The sequence below is a fragment of the Mya arenaria genome, chromosome 17 (genome assembly GCF_026914265.1).
Source record: "Mya arenaria isolate MELC-2E11 chromosome 17, ASM2691426v1".
NCBI classification, from domain to species: Eukaryota; Metazoa; Mollusca; class Bivalvia; order Myida; family Myidae; genus Mya; species Mya arenaria.
This window is the reverse complement of record NC_069138.1, coordinates 47,082,299-47,106,858: the sequence shown is the minus strand read 5'-3', so window position 1 is coordinate 47,106,858 and position 24,560 is coordinate 47,082,299. Positions and strand designations below refer to the sequence as shown.

General features: G+C 38.2%; 1 protein-coding gene across 2 annotated transcripts; it reads left to right on the top strand.

Moving 5' to 3' along the window:
• The first annotated feature begins 1,351 nt into the window (after positions 1–1,351).
• Positions 1,352–24,518, top strand: LOC128224213 (uncharacterized). 2 transcript variants are annotated; one of them, XM_052933986.1, is made up of 17 exons: positions 1,352–1,506; positions 2,080–2,396; positions 2,741–2,895; positions 4,614–4,783; positions 6,131–6,198; positions 11,176–11,281; positions 12,255–12,351; positions 14,561–14,656; positions 15,670–15,720; positions 16,832–16,976; positions 17,324–17,500; positions 17,914–18,052; positions 18,354–18,462; positions 20,271–20,343; positions 20,722–20,868; positions 21,167–21,312; positions 24,058–24,518. In XM_052933986.1, exons 1-17 carry the CDS (start codon positions 1,446–1,448, stop codon positions 24,299–24,301), a joined length of 2,301 nt encoding a protein of 766 aa, XP_052789946.1. In that variant the 5' UTR covers positions 1,352–1,445; the 3' UTR covers positions 24,302–24,518. The 2 variants fall into 2 exon arrangements, with proteins under 2 accessions (XP_052789946.1, XP_052789947.1); XM_052933987.1 differs by lacking the exon at positions 4,614–4,783 and adding an exon at positions 5,591–5,760 and having other exon boundaries at positions 1,353–1,506.
• The last annotated feature ends 42 nt before the right edge of the window (positions 24,519–24,560 follow it).

The window sequence follows — 24,560 nt, the reverse complement described above, 5'->3', positions numbered from 1 at the left end:
ACCGCGATTTTCCGCGATGTCGCAATCACGCGCGGTGGCAACGCGTTTTTTTTGCATGTATGTTTGAAAATGTTTGTAACGCGAACTTATCAAAACGATCATTTATTCAATAAAATATAATGCAATCATTAAATTTGTGTACTAATGTTTTATACATATTCATTTATATACATTTATACACTATGTTTATAGTTTTCAATTGAATTTTACTGAGAGAGTTATAGAAAGCTGTACTTATTTTTCACTATCGGGTTAAAGGGACATTCTCTCCGAAATGAACAAAAATAACATTTTTTTTAAAGAAAGTATTCGTTACTATGATGAGTGAACAATATAACTTGATAAAAGAGTCGTCTTGTTCATGTTTTTGAAATGGACCAGAAGTTCTTCATATAATAATACCGAACATAGTTATTAATACAGTCCTAAATGGACGAATGGTTTTAGGCTTTGTTTTACATAAGAAACACACAGTGTTGAAGCAAGTGTCTGTATATGTATATTGCCACTTGATAGGGTCATTGGAAATATAAAAAGAGGCATATATAAAAGACTATGAATGTTATATCATTTCATTCTGAATACATGTTATTTGTTATGTTACGTTGCGTTACGTTACGTTACGTTATGTATATATGTTATTTCTGGTGGACCCATATTATTCTGGTATCATTTGAAAGGTCACTGTTGACTGATCACAAATGTATACAGTCGAACCCCGTTGTCTCGAACTTCCAGGGACCGGTGATAATAGCTCGAGCTTCGGAAAATTCGAGCCAAGCGGGAATGCTTACCTTCTGTATAAAGAAATCGGCCCTTTACATCCAGTTCGAGCCAACGAGGAATTCGAGCCAACGGGGTTCGACTGTAAAACAAATGGCCGAAGAAAACAATAAAGATAAAGGTATTGGAGTTTATTCTGTACTTAATTTCAACTGTAATCAGGCGTGAAATGAAATATTCTACATTATTTTTTTTAAACCAAAAAGCTTGTTATTATTGGTTCCCTATATATATTTATATATACATGTTCTATATAAGTATGTATATAGTATTATTTTAAACTTTAAACATTCTTTTTCTAATCATAAACCCCATACCAATGACATCAAACCAATATGGAGTGACCATGCATCCAAAATTCACATTATTGCATTTGGACCTTATTGTCATGATTCAGAACATGAATCAGCGGTAGAGTCCCTTTAATGTTCAGCAGTAAAATCAACATCGATCGATCAATCATTTGATCAAATAATTCAAGATTGAAATGCACACTCACTTTATTGTCCATTAGGTTTTAGTATTTACAAATCAACGCCGCCGCTCACTATTATGACTATCTTAACCGCCGGCAGATATACGAAAAAAGATAATTTCAGTATTATGATAACGTATTTTAAAACTTTTACCATACCTCACATGCTGTATTGACTGTGTTCAACATGGACTATAAATTTGTGTTTAGTGTACTGTGTTTAACTACCTTATATCAATTATGTTACGGTACGTTTATTTTGTATATTTATTTCGCACGTATTTAGACGGTTGTTTAATACTAAGTATTCATATCATTCAATAACTGACTCTACGTCACTCAGTCTCTCCCTTATACATGTACATGTCTTATAAAATAACCTCTGTAATAACAACCTTATATCGATTTGAAATATTGGGGCTACAACCAACTAAAATAGTTAATAGTATTTCTTAATACATATCGTTTTGGATTTATGAAGAGTTGATCTTAACCTCCGTTATAAGCATTATCTTTACAATAAGAAAAATTTGGTGCTTTAAAAAGAACACTGACCATTATATTTATTTCCTCAAAATGTTTGGATCCAATTTTTACAATAAGTTTCTTTCTTATGTGAGAGATTTTGACATGTTTTGAATCACACTTATACATTAAAGATATTTGGATAAGATATTTGGGTTACGAAATATACTATAAAAAGACATTGTAATAAGCGTTCATTACAAAGTCTTGTTATTTTGGTTGCTTTAAAAAAAGGCACTGACCATTCTAAGTATTTGCTCAAATACACCAATTCTTACCCATAATCATTTTAACAGGTTTGCAGAATAGAAAACAACGTACCAGTAATGATGACTTCGTTATATCAATAACAACTGACGGGACGTACAGTATAAATATACACGGTAAATCATGGCTAAACAGCGCCCCGACATTCTTCAACGCTAACAACAAGACGTACAGCGCAGCGGACAAAACGCTTAATCTTACGTCAACGTCAGCGACGTCAGGGACGGATAAGTTGGGCCAATGGCAGTCGACGTCGTTCGATTACGTTATAAACGATGCCGGCAAAACCAGATTTACAGCGGTGATAAAAACCTACCCTAGCTTACCCGTGATTATTTTCCAACAGGTAAATTACTCCAATGTTACCACCAAAAGCTTCTTTAAGGTCTGATATATATTTGATAAATCTATAACTTAAAAAATTAATGGGGAAGACTAGAAGGTTCCGGTAAAATTCTTAACAAAATTAGAATAACGCATGCCGTCATGGTCAATATAATCAATGAATGTTCAACAATCTAGTCCTTTTTACAGATACTGAAATGTTTTACTTTAATTTTGTACCACCCCCTTGCCCCACCCCTTCCAAGATGATCAATACTGTGAATCATGTATTAAAATGCACTATGTAACGTGTTTCTAGAGATTCTAGCCATGCTACTTATCACATAAAATGGCCCCTTATTCCAGGTGTATACGGACGGGGCCAAGTGGACCCAGGGTAAAACGTACGAGGATCTATGTGGGGGATTTCCCGGGTTTCAGCTGGAGGGACCCCCGGGGCTACTCGGCTTCCTTTCCTTTGGCGGTCTGATGTTTGGGGATACAAGCAAGAAAATTGGGCTGTAAGTTATACGTATGCTTTTACATAAAGAGAATTTCTAGAAAAAGAGAGAGTTCTTTTTAGCACATATAGGGCATGAAGTAATAACGTACTTCAAATTTTTACATGTACATCAACATTATTTATGACCTACCCCTCGTTTTTTGGTAAACGGTTTCAGGGTGTGTTTTTTAGAAGAACTCGGGCACATGGAGGATGATACTGATCACAATATATAGGGTTTTATTCCGTGCGCAGACTCTCAAAATATTATAATAGCATTTTTGTAACGTTTCTGGTAGATAATAAGGGTATTCGGTACGAATGTGTTGGGGGTGGGGTGGGGTGGGGTGGGGTGTATGTGTGTATGGGGGACGGCATTAACCCATACTATCATCTCACGTTGATTTCATAACTCTACAGACCTTTATAAACATTACAGAACTGTAAACGCCGATTTACCAAAACATTTGATTCGTTACTCCGTTCTTTAAAATCGAGTTAATGGAGAACTTTGGATAAATTAAACAAAGAAGAGGTTGACATCGTAAAGATGTTCTGATTGAACACACGGGTCATGCTCAAGTAGGGTTATAATCAGTAGTTATCTTCTGTTATCATCTAGAAGTCAGCAATTGTTACATTGACTTGTCTGCACGTGTTATTGAGATATACAGCGAGAGAAAGAATGATGTTCAGCATTTGAGCTGTATCATCTTAATTTGGTACATCTCATCTCTTGACTGCTGAATGGCAAAATATACTCTCTATTGATACATAAACATATATGCATGCTAGTAAGCTTAGATTCATAGTACTAAATATATGTTTGAATTGTCAACTTTTGATCAAATTTATATTGTTTCCATATGCTTCTGAACAACATATTTTAAGCCGATGACCTACAAAGACATTGCGTTTGAACTTATTACGGAATTGCCTTGTATGTTTACTTTATCAACTAAGTTCGGCTCTCAGAATTAAATATAATTTGAACACACAGCTACTGATGGACTCGACCCCCCCCCCCCCTCCCCCTTGACATTCAAATTGATTAATATTGATACCCTGGTCACATCCAAGCTACGAGCTCCGTACGAGTAGGTTTTCAGTCGAAAGTTTGCAACATCGCACGGAGTCCATACGGACATCGTTGACTCTTGCGAGCATCGTTCGGAATTTTGAACTCGTGGAGAACTTGCGGACTCAGTGATAGGTGATTTCCCGCATCCTTGCCGAGCACATGGACAATTTCTCAGTTGAGAGCAGCTCGCAAGGGCCCCGGTAGAGCTAGTACGGGCATCGAAACACCGTGGGCCCGTCAGATCCGAGCACGATGTCCGTACGATACTACGGACACATTAATTAATAAATATTATTTTTTTACTGGATGTCTTCACTTCAGTTGACAAGCTAAATATTTGAAAAATTTAGATACAGCCAAACTGGGTAATTCTTGTCGTACGGACACCGTGTGGACACCGCACATGCACCGTTCAAGCTCTGTTAGAGCACACGTGCATGCATGATTTCAATTACCAGGGTTGGGCGTAGTAACTATTTTGTACTAAAAATATTATAAATTTTCCACGCAACGAGTAGTGTGTTTATATTGAAATAGCTTTGTTATTTATCTTCACGCTTCTTATTGCATGGTTAAAGCTCTGAATGATAGGAAAATAATGCACATAACCGAAAACAAAGAAAACGATTTTAGTTTGGAATCGGTTACTCATGTAGATGGTACTACCAAGGCTTAGGAATCAACGGTGGACTGTCCGGTGGTCCTCTGGCGGTGTTCGACCGGACCGGAAACACTGTCATCTTTTCTCCCTTCAACAATTTCATGGCCGCCTCCCTGCATCAGGACGCCCCATACGGCGGAAACGTGTACGCCGGAATTATGGGAGGTACGACGTTCACGGAGTTTACGCTTTCCGGCGTGTTTCTGTCGGTCCCATGTAACCACTTTCCGGCTGTTTGCTTCTGTCCCGCTATGTTTGAGTGTAATTTATTTATAGCTTGACGGTTTCTACTTTGCAGGAATTCGGGCATTCAGGCGATTTGTAGTGATCCTTTACTGAGAGAAGACTACAGTTAATAGATCAAAACTAACGTATTTCGAATATTAGGAATTGATCAACACTAGCATAGCTGATGGATCGTTTCAATGCCAATATTTGTCGTGTACTGGTGGTATAACGTTCAGACAGGACTGACGATGGTTTCTTACTTTACAGGTCAAAAGTAAAATCAGTTTAACCAAGTTCTGGCGGCAAAACATTCAAACACGACCGACTTCACTTCAACAGTTCCAGATGGTTTCTAGGCTTGTAATACAAGATAAACCAGGCCTTTTCTGTTGAGACAACCATTCACGTTATGCATTAGCAAATTGTTCAGTTGTGTATTAGTGTAGTGTATACACGGCCAGTGTGTATACCACATGATACATTACATCATAAATGCTACGTGGGAAGGCAGTATTTTGCTTCGAATAAAGACTGAAAACAAAGCAATTACGACGTAATTTATCACGTAGTATACACACACTGACGGCAAGCGTGGAACGAACTAGAGAACGTTAGCTAGCGTGAGCAACTGTTTGGAGGGCGGTTCCAGATCCAGCAATTTGTTAGTCGACACACACAAATAAATGACTTAATAAATAGCCATGAGGATGACTGATAAAGGTCAATGACCACTAATTATTCCAGATGGTCGAACGCCACATACCGACTAAATGACGGAATCACGGGCGGACCGTTGGCCCTGTTCGACTCGGACGGACGGACACTCGTTCTCTCACCTTTCAACAATTTCATGTCCGCGTCCTTCCTCCACGACGCGGGGATAGGCGGGAACTACTACGGGGGCATTATGGGAGGTGTGTCAGGCTATTTAAAAGCTTACATATGCTTATGTTGCCTGTTTAAAATAGTTCAAAATGAAAAGTAAAAAACAATGTTTGTACTTGGTAACTTTCTTTGCATGCATTTACATATGCAGTGTATAACCTCTGTGCTTGCCTCTGGCGGAAATTCTCAACAAAATGTTTTGAAAATTAGGATTATAACATATATAAGTCTCTCTGATTTTTTTCTTTTGTAATGAACTGAATTAATATCGGGGAGATCGATTTGTCTTAAAATGTTCTGAGCAGCTTTCTCTTACCCCATATATAGTGCTTTTCTCAGAAAACTGTCCCATGTTTTTAAGTGATGAGACGTTAACTTATTTTACGCATGTGTTTGTAGGTGTCTCCTCGGTTCCGATGGGCTACACCCAAGAGTTTATTCTCTACTATGACACTGGGATAAACAAGGTGACCAACATTTTAATACTTATTCCATCAATTAGAACAACCCAACATATTAAGATTTAAAGTAACTTCTTTTTAAACTTTTGCATCACCCGTACTCAAATTGCCCAAACAGGTCAATCAATGCATTAAACGCGAGATTGTTTCATTGTCAATTCTATGTAATTCCATTTATGTTAAGTCACAGCCAACTCCACAGCCACGGTGTTTTCTTGTCACCGATAGACACATCCATTTGCGTTTGTCTGCGATAGATCATATTAGACTTTTCCGTATCATAGACCATATCAGACATTTGAGTATCATAGACCATATAAGACATTTGAGTATCATAGACCATATCAGACATTTGAGTATCATAGATCATATCAGACATTTCCGTATCATAGATCATATCAGACATTTGAGTATCATAGATCATATCAGACATTTCCGTATCATAAACCGTATCAGGCATTTGAGTATCATCGATCATATCAGACATTTTCGTATCATATACCATATCAGACATTTGAGTATCATAGATCATATCAGACATTTCCGTATCATAGATCATATCAGACATTTGAGTATCATAGATCATATCAGACATTTGAGTATCATCGATCATATCAGACATTTGAGTATCATAGATCATATCAGAAATTTGAGTATCATATCATCGATCAATTCAGACATTTCCGTATCATATACCATATCAGGCATTTGAGTATCATAGATCATATCAGACATTTGAGTATCATCGATCATATCAGACATTTGAGTATCATAGACCATATCAGACATTTGAGTATCATCGATCATATCAGACATTTCCGTATCATATACCATATCAGACATTTGAGTATCATCGATCATATCAGACATTTGAGTATCATAGACCATATCAGACATTTGAGAATCATAAACCATATCAGACATTTGAGTATCATCGATCATATCAGACATTTCCGTATCATATACCATATCAGACATTTGAGTATCATCGATCATATCAGACATTTGAGTATCATCGATCATATCAGACATTTGAGTATCATAGACCATATTAGACATTTCCGTATCATATACCATATCAGACATTTGAGTATCATCGAAGATATCAGACATTTGAGTATCATAGACCATATCAGACATTTGAGTATCATAGACCGTATCAGACATTTGAGTATCATCGATCATATCAGGCATTTCCGTATCATATACCATATCAAGCATTTGAGTATCATCGATCATATCAGACATTTGAGTATCATAGACCATATCAGACATTTGAGTATCATAGACCATATCAGGCATTTGAGTATCATAGACCATATCAGACATTTGAGTATCATCGATCATATCAGACATTTCCGTATCATATACCATATCAGACATTTGAGTATCATCGATCATATCAGACATTTCCGTATCATAGACCATATCAGACATTTGAGTATCATCGATCACAACAGACATTTGGGTATCATCGATCATATCAGACATTTCCGTATCATATACCATATCAAGCATTTGAGTATCATCGATCATATCAGACATTTGAGTAGCATGGACTATATCAGACATTTGAGTATCATAGATCGTATCAGACATTTTAGTATCATAGACCATATCAGACATTTGAGTATCATCGATCATATCAGACATTTGAGTATCATCGATCATATCAGACATTTGAGTATCATCGATCACAACAGACATTTGAGTATCATCGATCATATCAGACATTTGAGTATCATCGATCACAACAGACATTTGAGTATCATAGACCATATCAGACATTTGAGTATCACCGATCACAACAGACATTTGAGTATCATCGATCATATCAGACATTTGAGTATCATCGATGATCACAACAGACATTTGAGTATCATCGATCATATCAGACATTTGAGTATCATCGATCACAACAGACATTTGAGTATCATCGATCATATCAGACATTTGAGTATCATCGATCATATCAGACATTTGAGTATCATCGATCACAACAGACATTTGAGTATCATCGATCATATCAGACATTTGAGTATCATCGATCACAACAGACATTTGAGTATCATAGACCATATCAGACATTTGAGAATCATCGATCATATCAGACTTTGGAGTAGCATGGACTATATCAGACATTTGAGTATCATAGACCGTATCAGACATTTGAGTATCATCGATCATATCATACATTTCCGTATCATATACCATATCAGACATTTGAGTATCATAGATCATATCAGACATTTGAGTATCATCGATCATATCAGACATTTAAGTATCATAGACCATATCAGACATTTGAGTATCATTGATCATATCAGACATTTGAGTATCATAGACCATATCAGACATTTGAGAATCATCGATCATATCAGACATTGAAGTAGCATGGACTATATCAGACATTTAAGTATCATAGACCGTATCAGACATTTGAGTATCATAGACTATTTCAGACATTTGAGTATCATAGACCGTATCAGGCATTTGAGTATCATAGACTATTTCAGACATTTGAGTATCATAGACGTATCAGACATTTGAGTATCATCGATCATATCAGGCATTTGAGTATCATCGATCATATCAGACATTTGAGTATCATCGATCATATCAGGCATTTGAGTATCATCGATCATATCAGGCATTTGGGTATCATCGATCATATCAGGCATTTGAGTATCATCGATCATATCAGGCATTTGAGGATCATATCAGGCATTTGAGTATCATAGACCATATCAGACATTTGAGTATCATCGATCACAACAGACATTTGGGTATCATAGACCGTATCAGGCATTTGAGTATCATAGACCGTATCAGACATTTGAGTATCATCGATCATATCAGACATTTGAGTATCATAGACCATATCAGGCATTTGAGTATCATAGACCATATCAGGCATTTGAGTATCATAGACCATATCAGGCATTTGAGTATCATAGACCATATCAGATATTTGAGTATCATCGATCACAACAGACATTTGGGAATCATAGACCGTATCAGGCATTTGAGTATCATAGACCGTATCAGACATTTGAGTATCATAGACCATATCAGGCATTTGAGTATCATAGACCATATCAGGCATTTGAGTATCATAGACCATATCAGGCATTTGAGTATCATAGACCATATCAGACATTTGAGTATCATCGATCACAACAGACATTTGGGTATCATAGACCGTATCAGGCATTTGAGTATCATAGACCGTATCAGACATTTGAGTATCATAGACCATATCAGGCATTTGAGTATCATAGACCATATCAGGCATTTGAGTATCATAGACCATATCAGACATTTGAGTATCATAGACCATTTCAGACATTTGAGTATCATAGACCATATCAGACATTTGAGTATCATAGACCATATCAGACATTTGAGTATTGTATATCATATCAGACATTGAGTATCATAGACCATATCAGACATTTGAGTATCATCGATCATATCAGACATTTGAGTATCATCGATCACAACAGACATTTGAGTATCATAGACCATATCAGACATTTTAGTATCATCGATCACAACAGACATTTGAGTATCATAGACCATATCAGACATTTGCGTATCATAGACTATATCAGACATTTGAGTATCATAGACCATATCAGACATTGAGTATCATAGACCATATCAGACATTGAGTATCATAGACCATATCATACATTTGAGTATCATAGACCAATCAGACATTTGAGTATCATAGACCATATCAGACATTGAGTATCATAGACCATATCAGACATTTGAGTATCATAGACCGTATCAGACATTTGAGTATCATAGACCATATCAGACATTGAGTATCATAGACCATATCAGACATTTGAGTATCATAGACCATATCAGACATTTGAGCATCATAGACCATATCAGACATTGAGTATCATAGACCATATCAGACATTGAGTATCATAGACCTTATCAGACATTTGAGTATCATAGACCATATCAGACATTGAGTATCATAGACCATATCAGACATTTGAGTATCATAGACCATATCAGACATTTGAGTATCATATACCATATCAGACATTTGAGTATCATCGATCATATCAGACATTTGAGTATCATCGATCACAACATACATTTGAGTATCATAGACCATATCAGACATTTGAGTATCATCGATCACAACAGACATTTGAGTATCATAGACCATATCAGACATTGAGTATCATAGACCATATCAGACATTGAGTATCATAGACCATATCAGACATTTGAGTATCATAGACCATATCAGACATTGAGTATCATAGACCATATCAGACATTTGAGTATCATAGACCATATCAGACATTTGAGTATCATATACCGTATCAGACATTGAGTATCATAGACCATATCAGACATTGAGTATCATAGACCATATCAGACATTTAAGTATCATATACCGTATCAGACATTGAGTATTATATACCATATCAGACATTTGAGTATCATAGACCATATCAGACATTTGAGTATCATAGACCATATCATACATTGAGTATCATAGACCATATCAGACATTCGAGTATCATAGACCATATCAGGCATTTGAGTATCATAGACCATATCAGACATTTGAGTATCATAGACCATATCAGGCATTTGAGTATCATAGACCATATCAGACATTTGAGTATCATAGACCATATCAGACATTTGAGTATTGTATATCATATTAAACATTGAATATAATAGTTTGTTCAGACATTTGTGTATCAACTATCATAAGATACACTTGACTATTTTATATATTTGTCTCCTCGAATCAGATGAATCCGTTAGTAATGATCGTTCAGGGAGCAGGACCTTATCAGGCTTCAAACTGATTGCTTTGGATTTATTGTACATTATTTCCTGGTTTGGTTCTCATTTTAGGTTTTACAAAATTTTCATGAAAGTTTTCGTCCATCCAATAATTACTATTTGAGCTTGAACATAATTCTTATCTTCATGCAGGCATTTGAGGGGTGGGGTAAATTGATGCGAACGTTCTACGGAAAGGACCCAGCCAGACAACAGGAAGATATGACCATCAAATATCTGGGCTATTATACGGACAATGGTAAGTGAGTTCTGGATGGTCATATAGACACATTTTAATTACAATAATTCAACTTGTAACCGTGATCTTTATTCGTTACCTGATTTTGGTATTAGTTCAGCCCTTTCTGAAGACACAGATTGGTTTTGTTTTCGCGAACGTACGTTGCGCTTTTGAATTAACAGCGTATTGAAGTTAATGTTTTTCTTCAAAGTTCCGTGATAAATTTGTGTCTATTGTCTCATCGGCCGCTGTCTTTTGACGCAACCCAGGGTAGAGTAAAAAACTGCATCAAATTTCTCGAAACTTCTTAAGTCCCTTATAACAGAGTTAAACTAAGCTCACAGTTTTTGTTTTTCTAATTTGTGTGTATATATATATTAACTTCCTTAAAATATTTTAAATGGGAATTATCTTGAATATAATTACAATAGACCAGTTTTCATTTATAATCAAATTTAAGTATGTATTTTGGCTTATTGAAATAAGCTACTGAAGCCTGTAAATCTTAAGAAGTTTCGAGTAAATTGGGCCTGGCTATTAGTTAAGTTACTCATAATTAATAATATAAATGAGGGAATCTTGACAATACTATATTAATATTCGCAACAGCTGTACGGAGGCAATTCAAGTCGCCCTATACTCGATCGTATGTTGTTATAGTTCTCTACCATACATAGTCCGAGCTCAGTAGTCTTTCTATGTGTTTGGTCTCGATATCTGCTCGGTTAAAATGGAATATTGGTCGCATTTCAGACTACTACCGTACTGGACTTGTCCATGATTTTACCATTGTTTTGTATTAAATTGCTTTCACCGTTTCGTTTAAGATATCGCCTTGGCCTGTAGTAGTATGTACATGTCATATTTCTTGCAGTATCCTAATAATACTGCTCAGGTTTTGTGTTGGTTGTTTTGAACCTAACACCCGAGGACAAATACACTGTACAGACAGCTATGCTAATACGCCGACATCATTTTTGTATCCCTAAAGGTGCATACTACTACTACAATACGGAGAAGAACAAGACATATGAACAGACAATGTTGGATGTTCGAACCTACGCCAATAACAAGACAATACCATACAAGTATGTATATGCCAGTTTAGATGATGGTTTGTTCTTTAAAAGGTGCCACGAGTTATTGATTGGACACAGCGGTGGAGTAACGACTAAATAATAGGACACAGCGGTATAGTAACGAGTAAATAATAGGACACAGTGGTGGAGTAACGACTAAATAATAGGACACAGCGGTATAGTAACGAGTAAATAATAGGACACAGTGGTGGAGTAACAATTACAGTGATAGAGTTACGAGTAACGAGTAAATAATAGGACACAGTGGTGGAGTAACGACTAAATAATAGGACACAGCGGTATAGTAACGAGTAAATAATAGGACACAGTGGTGGAGTAACGACTAAATAATAGGACACAGCGGTATAGTAACGAGTAAATAATAGGACACAGTGGTGGAGTAACAATTACAGTGATAGAGTTACGAGTAACGAGTAAATAATAGGACACAGTGGTGGAGTAACGACTAAATAATAGGACGCAGCGGTATAGTAACGAGTAAATAATAGGACACAGTGGTGGAGTAACAATTACAGTGATAGAGTTACGAGTTACGAGTAAATGATAGAACACAGTGGTAGAGTAAAGAGTTAATGTTAGGACACAGTGGTAGTGCTACGAGCAAATGATAGGTCACAGTGGTAGAGTAATGAGTAAATGATAGGACACAGTGGGAGTGCTACGAGTAAATGATAGAACACAGTGGTAGAGAAACGAGTAGATGATCAGTCAAAGTGGTGGAGTGTAAAAAGTAAATTTTAGGTCACAGTGGTAGTGCTACGAGCAAATGATAGGTCACAGTGGTAGAGTAAAGAGTAAATGATAGGACATAGTGGTAGTGCTACGAGCAAATGATAGGACACAGTGGTAGAGAAACAAGTAGATGATCAGTCACAGTGGTAGAGTAACGAGTAAATAATAGAACACAGTGGTAGAGTAACAAGTAAATGATAGGACATAGTTGTAGATTAACGAGGAAATGATAGGACATAGTTGTAGATTAACGAGGAAATGAAAGGACACCGTGGTAACGTTACGAGTACACGACATGGCATACTGTTAGAGTAACGAGTAAACGATAGGACACAGTTGTAGAGTAACGAGTAAATGCTAGGTCACAGTGATAGAGTTACGAGTAAATGATAGGCCACAGTGGTAGAGTAACGAATAAATGTTAGTTCTCAGTGGTAGAGTAACGAGTAAATGATAGGTCAAAGTTGTAGAGTAACGAGTAAATGATGGTTCACAGTGGTAGAGTAACGAGTAAATGATGGGTCACACTGGTAGGGTGAAGAGTAAATGGTGGGACACAGTGGTAGAGTTGCGAGTAAATGATTGGTCACAGTGGTAGAGTTGCGAGTAAATGGAGGGTCACAGCGGTAGAGTAACGAGTAAATGATGGGTCACAGTGGTAGAGTGAAGAGTAAATGGTGGAACACAGTGGTAGAGTAACGAGTAAATGATGGGTCACAGTGGTAGAGTGAAGAGTAAATGGTGGAACACAGTGGTAGAGTGAAGAGTAAATGGTGGAACACAGTGGTAGAGTAACGAGTAAATGATGGGTCACAGTGGTAGAGTGAAGAGTAAATGGTGGAACACAGTGGTAGAGTGAAGAGTAAATGGTGGAACACAGTGGTAGAGTAACGAGTAAATGATGGGTCACAGTGGTAGAGTGAAGAGTAAATGGTGGAACACAGTGGTAGAGTGAAGAGTAAATGGTGGAACACAGTGGTAGAGTAACGAGTAAATGATGGGTCACAGTGGTAGAGTGAAGACTAAATGGTGGGACACAGTGGTAGAGTAACGAGTAAATGATGGGTCACAGTGGAAGAGTGAAGAGTAAATGGTGGGACACAGTTGTAGAGATACGAGTAAATAATAGGACACATTGGAGACATTACGGACAAATAATAGGACACAGTTGTAATGTTACGAGTAAATGACAGCGCACAGTATTAGGGTAACGAGTAAATGAGGGCACAGTCAGCAAGACAAACTGAATGAAAGTTTGCTTGTTAAGAAAAAATATACCGAAAATTTCTGTTATATTGATAACCTCCATTAAATGTTTAATGAACCGTGTAGACAAATGAATGGACCTCGTATAACGGTGTTGACGAAATAGTCAAGACCTGGTAATCACAATCTTTATGTATACCGTTCTGTATACTGACGAATGCCACATTGTTTAGTATGGTATTTCCTGTCCTTTATACAGGTATGTCCAGTACGATTCCTGGTGGTACTACAAGGGTGTTGACGACGGAGTGAAGACCTGGGTCTCCCGGCCTGATGTCTTCCCAGACGGCTTTTTGTGAGAATCCTGATTTTGTTTATTTCGAGGTGTGGAAGCGAAAAGGTTCTAAGTGACATTAGATGAATATGCAGATAGAACCCTCTCGCTGTCACTCTCGGAGTATACAATCTAAGCACTACTCATTGCATGACGATACTTTAACGCAAGATATGATGAAGAAAACAAAACAAAAGCAGAATCATTGCAATGTAACAAAGCTTACGTTCATTGAAAAGGAAATGCACAGGAATCGAGCCACGGGCTTTTCCTACATCAGTTACGGCCCTTTCCCAAAACGTCACATGTAATGAGAAGCAATGTAATTACGTTGCCACATAGACTATGAAACCAAATGTAATATTCAATGCAGTTATGTAGTGTTCATATTCATAGGAATGAGAATAATGTGTTCTATAATTAAGAAAAAACTGGTTTCTAAGCACTAATGACTAATGGAAACTTCATCAAATTTATTTCGTAAAAACACTTATAGATAGAGAAATAAAAACGTTCATTCAAAAACAAAATACTACCTTGTGTGTGCTTATAATATTAAATCAGTACATATCCATACCATCTTGACACACTTACTGAAATGCGGTAGGTTTTACACAATGAATAATACAAACATTCTTGACTCGACAGTCTATAATGATTTAATGGGCTAAATAATATTTAGGTTGTCCGGTTAGCGCAGTGATTAGCGCACTCGCTTATCACCAAGGCGACCTACGTTCGGTTCCCGGCCTGGGTGCATGTGAGTTTGGTACGTGGTCACCAAGCCGGACAAGTGGGTTTTCTCCGGGTACTCCGGTTTCCCCCACAACACAAGACCACACTCTCGCACAACATCGTGCCAACGAGAGTGATTAATATAAGTTGCAATAGTTTGTTTCACAATCGTTGTAAAATTAAATAAGTTTAAACTAATATTTCGTTTATTGCAAACTATTTTTAAGTCTATCATTGTACAGCCATCGAGACAAGGAATCATAATTGTCAGAGTAATTAATAGGAAATCTTCTTGGCAGGAACGTTTCCCGTATGATGGGTTTACCAGCAGCCGCCCACAACAGATACTGGTATGTACATAGCGTTAGTGTAGGAAACACAACTGTTTTCTGTTGTATATTATGTTTTGTCCAGTTAAGGAAAACTTCGCAAACCGCCCTTCGTTGAAAGGATGCACAAATATATTACTCACTTAATATTGCCTAAGTGTGTGTCGTGAATCAAGATATACATGGGGAATAGTCTCGGTTCTCGTCCTCAGGCTGTTAAACATTGTACGAAGCAACTTCTCAAAACAGTGTGTGTATACCACGTGATAAATTACGTAATCTATGCTACGCCGGAAGGCAATATTTTGCATAAATTGAAGACTTAAATTAAAGATAACTTTTCTTTTACTACACCATTTTAAATGAAACAAAGGGCAGTCTATGCCGCTTAAAAAGCCCCGCCTTCGTTTTATTACAGGAGTTTGATAAGGTGATTAGTTTCATCAAACACTTCGACAAACCTGTTTCCAAACTAATGTTTTGACAGTGCTCCGTCAGACGGTCGTATTGTTAAAGTGTTTTAAGAAACGAAACTCTCAATCACACTCTGGTAAAAGACCGAAGGCATGGCTCCGTAAGAGGCGTAGACTGCGCTTTGTTTCATTTAAAATGGTGAAGAAATAGGAAAGTTATCTTTGTTACAAGTCTTCATTCGAAGCAAAATGTTGCCTTCCGACGTAGCATATATGACGCAATTTATCACTGTGTCCCATCTATTTGACGTGGTATACACACACTGTTAAAATGACTGTGCGAAAACATCGAGATATGAACAGAATACATATGTATATAGAGGCATATGGTATAAAAAAACATGGACAATCGTTCAAGGTGTATCACTTGCCTAAAATAAACACACTGCAAATTGCAACTTATAATAAATGCATATTTAAGTTATATTCCAAGTGCATCAAACATGTCGTGTGTCAAAAATACGATCAATTTTGTAAAAGGAAAATCATGAATTAACATGAGCAACCCTTTTCAAACAAACCGAGGCTGCGTACACGATGTCAGCAAAGCAGAATTTGAGCAGACTATACCATGAAAAAAGTTTACTTGACTTTGATGCAAATAGTCTCTAATTTTCCGCTCAACCTATATGAACGTCTGTAAACCTTTTCCAATCTAGGGCCTCGGACACGACGTACGCGAAGCAGAACGGAGGCACGTACGACTTCATCGTAGAGAAGAGTAAAGCACTTCCGGTTACTAAGAAATTCTGGGACGACTTGTTTAATGAGGCAAAGAAGTGGGGACTCGTAATGTATGAACAGGTATGTGGCTTGCAAAATGCTTAAATAAATAATAATATTAGAAGAATTGGTTGATATTTTTAACCATAATTATGTAGGAGGCGCTGCTAAATCAATTCACGGCAACGACCTTTCTCTCGTTTTTATCAAAAAAATCTTCCGTATTTGGTAGATGGCTATGAGACACATTTTCCGTGCTATTAAAGTTTGTACAGATAAAATTGATCTTTGAAGCCTGATTTACAATCCATACCAGAGTGTTTAACAGTAAATTAGGATTCGATTCTACCGAGAAGTTACATATTTGATCCTTAAGATTTATTGATATGCGTGCATTGTAATAACTTCTGATATACCGCGACCTACAGGATTGGTTGAACGTGGAGTTTAGCGGCGTCCAGGCGTTACTACATAATCTGACCCTCGGGACAACGTGGCTTGACCAAATGGCGACAGCGGCTGACGATGCGGGGATATTTATCCAGTACTGCATGGCAAACCCTCGCCACGCCATGCAAGCACTCATGTATCCCCGAGTTACCCAGGTACGCCAAGCAAACATGAAATGTTTAAGTAAAAAAAGCCTATACTTTCCTGTCATAAATAGCCTATTATGCTATTTCGACTAGAGTGAATCAATTTTGTAAAAAAAGTTTGATGTCTAATAAAAAAAAAGAATTACAGTCGAACACCGTTTTCTAACTTGGCTGAAATTCCTAGTTGGCTCGAACTGGATGTAAAGGACCGATTTCTATATACTGAAGGCAAGCATTCCCGCTAGACTCGAATTTTCCTAAGGACGAGGTATTTTCGCCGGTCCCTGGGAGTTCGAGCCAACGGGGTTCGACTTTACTTGTTTTTCTCAACGATCTTCGCTGCCTTAAGAACATGTTTTCCTTACAACACAAACAAACAAAAAATAAGAATTTCCCTGCACATGCTTTTATCTGTTCCGCAGGGACGTGTGTCTAACGACTACAGCCCTGGTGACGGACAGTGGAGTATCGGTATTTCCAGCATCTTTGCCACCGCTCTCGGCATCGCCCCCTTTAAGGATACATTCTGGACCACTGAGACACAGCCTGGCAACATTTATAGTAAGAATCCTTACTTATTACAGTCATATACCATCTGAAGTTATGCTTTGGCATCTCGTGTATTTAATGTTATTTTGATTTTTAAGGTATATCTTTAAAATATCTTTCTGTTGCGGATATGCTCATCGACATATATATTATCGGAGACACACGGTCGAACCTTTCCACTGTCGTGGTTTTCGACAATGATGACACAGCATAACGTGTGATTGTGTTATGCAATATATATGTTTTTAATCTTTAGAAAGGACTATTTTTTGTGTTAAACATATCTAAGATCACCTTTGTTTACGTTTTTCAGAACGAACTGAGCCCAACTGGAAACTGAACATGGTTGTATCGACCCTGAGTACCGGGCCCGTGGGTCCCAGTGATATGGTCGGGGCCACCAATGTGTCCATGCTGATGAAGTGAGTAGTAATATTATTAAACACCGCGCTTACTAGCATACTGGTAGATTCTAACGACATGATCGGAGCCACAAAACTGTCCATGCTGACCAAGATACGCCAGAAAACAATAATATTAATCATAATACATGTTCACTAGCGGTTTCAGATGGTGGCGCACCTGTCCCCCATCCCAAACTAAAATCGTCCAAATTTAACTTTTTTATGTCAATATCGAAGAACAAAAGTTATAAACGCTCAAAATGCACCATTTTGGACAAGAAAATGTTAAAATTTTCTCGGGAAGTATCCAAAAATACTTGCCAATATGTTAAACTATTTGAATTTCGGTACTGAGGGGCGAATGGCAAGTTTTGATGTATTATCGCTTATCTTTCTTTTACTTTTTTATTTGACGAAATGTGATTTCATTTCAATCATGCGACATTGCATTCGAATATATCTAAATGGCTTTTCAATATTCTATTTATATATCTATATTGAATACAACTAAACTATAATGAATTATGAAGTAAAATGTCCAAAATCTAAATGATCGGAGACAAGTGATGGAATAAAATGTGTCTTCTATCAATCAAGCTGATACACCATATTGCACTTCGCGTACGCTATATCAAAAACGCAGTGTGGCATGTTTCTGCTAGACACACACTTATTATTATTATTTCATTTCGACTCGAACAGCTCTTGTATAAAATTTTCTAGCACACCGGATAGGCACTTCCGGTAAATTCAGCCGTGCTGGAAAACTCCATCTGCCCCCCCCCATGCCAGATGAGTCACGTGCTGTGACGTAATTCTTTCAATTTCTTTTATTAAACACTTAATGTAACCATAGTTATGAAATTTCAGTAGATGAGTTCCATTTACATTAACTTTACAAAAATATTCCTTTAAACAAAACAAAATAAACCTTAAAAGACGTGATAGCGAACGAACTTATTGACGTATGCAGTGAATACAAATTACTGCGCGTCATGACGTCAGTAAACATCATCGCACGCGCTTTTTGGTTAAATGTACAAAAACGCGCTTTCTTATGTATTTTCTTCACAAAAAATGTAATTTAAGGTATGCTAGAAAAAATATCTATCATGTGTGCCGTTCCGGATAGAAAAATCCGACCCGAGGGCACGCTGCGTAGCCGGTAACTCGGCAAGCCTCGTTACCTGGCAACGCAGGTGCCCTCGGGTCGGATTTTTCTATCCGGAACGAGAACACATGACAGATATTATTAATATTCATCGGAAACATTTCGAATGTATAGTGTTCGTCATACTTTGTTTAAACATATAAACAAGTAAAATTCGCGATTACTATTTTGCCACAACGATCATACAATGAGTACGCTCAAAGGCAAATACTGTTATACTGAATTTTATTGTGCTTGGACGTTTCATGAACTTACGATTTAAAAAGACGAAAGGTTTTTATTACCGGCCAATTGTGCTCATGAATAATTTCAGTCTGTAATTACCGGAAAACCAAAGGCGATTCCGGAAATGTATATATAATAAGGCATTTTCAAGTTTTCTCAAAGTAATCCTAAGAATATCTCCATGTGTCTGGTATTGCGTGTCGAAATTAAAGGAATTCTCAATACGTTAAGTCGGTCTAGGTCAGCGCTGCAGCTGACCGGTGCAGAGAAACCTTTAGTGTGAGAAATCACGTGACTTCAAAGAGTTTCTCGCAGTACGTGTCATATCCGATCAAACAATCAAATGACGTTAATTTCTAAACGACTTTCTCACCCTGCTTATAACCCTTGAAACAACAACACTATTATAATATTTGCCATTTTATGCCAGGTGCTGCCGTAGTGACGGCGTGATCTTGAAACCCCAGTTTCCCATTAGAGCCATTGACGCACAGATACTTCAGGTACTGCTAGTGTTGTTTTATTTTTCTCACATCTACTGAAAGAAGCTATAAAAGTAACAACAAAGACATTGTGCGTGTATTGTATTGCCTTGTATGGTTGAACTAATGACACACTCAGCTGTTAGGACTCTTAAACCATTATTTCAATATTTTAAACTGTACCAGTTGCCATTTGCCAACTGGCCACTTGCAAAACCAGTTGTTTAATTGGAACATTAATGTTCAATGTACCAACGAACATCAATAGGAGTGTAGTCCATTTTTTTATTTCTTAGCAAATAATAGCACATGCCTGAAATCCAATCCTGCAAACATAGAAAAATGTAATCGGCCTTATCGTTATTCATTATATATTGTAATATTTCATTTTCCCGCTAGGCGGCGTTTAATGACGTGGACGGCCCAGACGGGGAGGCGTGGTTGTCGTACACCCAGGTGGGCGGGTTGAGGTTTGCCGATATCCTCGTGCTCAATCTCAAGAGCCCGTATACACTGTACCCCCGGGACACTGGCATCTACGACAATGTAAGCACATTTCCTGCATTTAACGTATGTGTTCCGCTCGAACTTACTATTAATGAACAATAGTACGATTCCTTTTAACTTTACTTTTCGCTTTACGAAATCGATAATTTGAAAATCAGTAAATTAGTATTGAGATAATGATTCATAGGACTTCAGAACTCGTTTGTTATAAAGTAGAAATTTACTTCAAAATATCACACGATCCCAAGGGTAAAGATCATGCATTGAATAAAAAAATAAGGCTAAATTTGTGTGAGTCTAATCTTATCAATGTCTGGCATTCTTTGACGTCTTGTAGGTTGGCCTAACAGACCTGTACGCTGTGCCTTATGATGATCCCTTTGGCTGGGTGACCTTTAGCTCTCTGTACGGTCTACAGTTCGATAGCCGCTTTACACCGAGTAGGATAGCCTTCTACCATGTCTCGCAAGCTATTCCCGGATGGTAGGTGATTTACATCGAGTAGGATAGCCTTCTACCATGTCTCGCAAGCTATTCCCGGATGGTAGGTGATTAACATCGAGTAGGTTAGCTTTCTACCATGTCTCGCAGGCTATTCCCGGATGGTAGGTGATTAACATCGAGTAGGATAACCTTCTACCATGTCTCGCAGGCTATTCCCGGATGGTAGGTGATTTACATCGAGTAGGATAGCCTTCTACCATGTCTCGCAAGCTATTCCCGGATGGTAGGTGATTTACATCGAGTAGGATAGCCTTCTACCATGTCTCGCAAGCTAATCCCGGATGGTAGGTGATTAACATCGAGTAGGATAGCCTTCTACCATGTCTCGCAAGCTATTCCCGGATGGTAGGTGATTAACATCGAGTAGGTTAGCTTTCTACCATGTCTCGCAGGCTATTCCCGGATGGCAGGTGATTAACATCGAGTAGGTTAGCCTTCTACCATGTCTCGCAAGCTATTCCCGGATGGTAGGTGATTAACATCGAGTAGGTTAGCTTTCTACCATGTCTCGCAGGCTATTCCCGGATGGTAGGTGATTTACATCGAGTAGGATAGCCTTCTACCATGTCTCGCAAGCTATTCCCGGATGGTAGGTGATTAACATCGAGTAGGTTAGCTTTCTACCATGTCTCGCAAGCTATTCCCGGATGGCAGGTGATTAACATCGAGTAGGATAGCCTTCTACCATGTCTCGCAAGCTATTCCCGGATGGTAGGTGATTAACATCGAGTAGGTTAGCTTTCTACCATGTCTCGCAGGCTATTCCCGGATGGTAGGTGATTAACATCGAGTAGGTTAGCTTTCTACCATGTCTCGCAAGATATTCCCGGATGGTAGGTTATTAACATCGAGTAGGTTAGCTTTCTATCATGTCTCGCAGGCTATTCCCGGATGGTAGGTGCTTCACATTGCGTAGGATAGCCCTGTAGCACGTCTTGCAGACTATTCCCGGATGGTAGGTGCTTCACATTGCGTAGGATAGCCCTGTAGCACGCCTTGCAGACTATTCCCGGATTGTAGGTGCTTCACATTGCGTTGGATAGCCCTGTAGCACGTCTTTCAGACTATTCCCGGATGGTAGGTGCTTCACATTGCGTAGGATAGCCCTGTAGCACGTGTTGCAGACTATTCCCGGATGGCAGGTGCTTTACATCGAGTAGGAAAGCCGTATAGCAAGTCTGGCAGGCTATTACCGGATGGTAGGTGCTTTACACCGAGTAGGATAGCGCTCTACCATGTCTGGCAGGCTATTACCGGATGGTAGGTGCTTTACACCGAGTAGGATAGCGCTCTACCATGTCTGGCAGACTATTTCCTGATGGTAAGTGCTTAACACCGAGTAGGATAGCGCTCTACCATGTCTGGCAGGCTATTCCCGGATGGTAGGTGCTTAACACCGGGTAGGATGTCCCTCTACCATGTCTGGCAGGCTATTCCCGGATGGTAGGTGCTTTACAAAGAGTAGGATAGCACTCTACCACGTCCGGCAGGCTATTCCCGGATGGTAGGTGCTTAACACCGAGTAGGATAGCGCTCTATCATGTCTGGCAGGCTATTTCCGGATGGTAGGTGCTTAACACCGAGTAGGATAGCGCTCTATCATGTCTGGCAGGTTATTCCCGGATGGTAGGTGCTTAACCCCGAGTAGGATAGCGCTCTACCATATCTGGCAGGCGATTCCCGGATGGTAGGTGCTTTACAAAGAGTGGGATAGCGCTCTACCATGTCTGGCAGGCTATTCCCGGATGGTAGGTGCTTAACAAAGAGTAGGATAGCCCTCTTCCATGTATTACAGTTTATTTCCGGATGGTAGGTGCTTTACACCGAGTAGGATAACCCTCTACTATGTCTTCCAGTTTTTTCCCCAGACGACAGGTTCTTAAAAGCAAGTAGGAAAGCACTCGGGTCTCGCGGGCTATTTCCAAATGTTAGGTGCATAACACAGAGTCCTTTTCAATGTACTTTTGATTTAGTGATACGACAGTATTCTAACTACACAGTAACTTTGAGATCAACAGTTGTTTTACTATTTCACTCTACATAGCATTCAAGTTTGCAACGTATCAACGGTTATTCCATGATGGTATCACGTACCATTGGGGCTTTGACTTGGTAGCATACGTATAGTTAAACGGACGACCCTTATATCTGGACGATTGTGTGATTCGCTACGCTGTATGATCTTCAGTTTAATGAATTTTTCAACATCTCTGCGATAAAGGGGATACTTGTTTGTTTCATTTAAAGTTCGCAATTTGTTTTACCTCGAAAGCATCAAAAGTAAATACCCCCCCCCCCCCCCCCCCCGCGTGAAATATAACTTCATTCGGTGAAATATATTGCGCCTTTCATCTGAACAAAAAATGTTGTAAGATATCAGAAATGGCGTCGTAGGAATTGTGTCTTAACATTGTGTGGCATGTCTGTGACCGGGCTAATCTTTCAACAGTGAAAATATGATTGTTTTTATTTCTCTGTTTAAAACAGTAAAATAACATTTTATTGCACTGATGAGTAACTATAAACTACAAGAAAATAAAAGCCTTTACTATGTTTCGAAAGCTCTGACAAAAATGTAGGGATATTATTGATGAAGTTTTGTTTATCCTTAATTTTTGGATTATACAATAAGGTATGCATCATTTTGTAACATAAAGCTTGCAGTTTAACCATTGCATAGTACTGTATAGCGTCTAAATTATATAATAAACAAATCCTTTTCAGGTTTGAGACGGCCATTCTAGGTGAACTTGATAAATGGGCACCTATGTCACCTCAACGCGTGACGTCACTTACATGGACCAGCAGTACCGTGACATCGGAGCTTGTGGGCGCGCCATTTGAGCAGTTCGACTTCTGGTACATTCTTGGTAGCAAACAAAATGCTGTCACGTGCAAGCTTGGGGCAACCGGGGCTGCTACCTTTATGTTGGATAATGACCTTGGGATCGCAACGTGTAAACCTTAAACGGCTAATATGCAAGTATATTACTTGTTTGTACAAGATTGGGTATTATGTTTTATATCCGGGCATTGCAATATGTAACTTAATTTGTGACAATGTGTCTTAACACATTAACAACGTACACTATTGGTCAACTGTGTTAATGTTTATGATTAAATTATTGTATTTTTGGTTCTGTTTTATTGCATATTGTAATTACTGAAATAAAAACAACAACATATTTACAAATAATCATTTTGCTGAAGCACACACGATTTTTAAC

What these genes read in the sequence shown, in the direction of transcription:
- LOC128224213 (XM_052933986.1), top strand. Translation starts at nt 1,446, where the DNA reads ATGGACTATAAATTTGTGTTTAGTGTACTGTGTTTAACTACCTTATAT. An exon ending in CTTATATCAATTATGTTACG is followed by an intron (nt 1,507 to 2,079) that starts GTACGTTTATTT and finishes TCATTTTAACAG; the next exon opens with GTTTGCAGAATAGAAAACAA. An exon ending in GACTCGTAATGTATGAACAG is followed by an intron (nt 16,977 to 17,323) that starts GTATGTGGCTTG and finishes CGCGACCTACAG; the next exon opens with GATTGGTTGAACGTGGAGTT.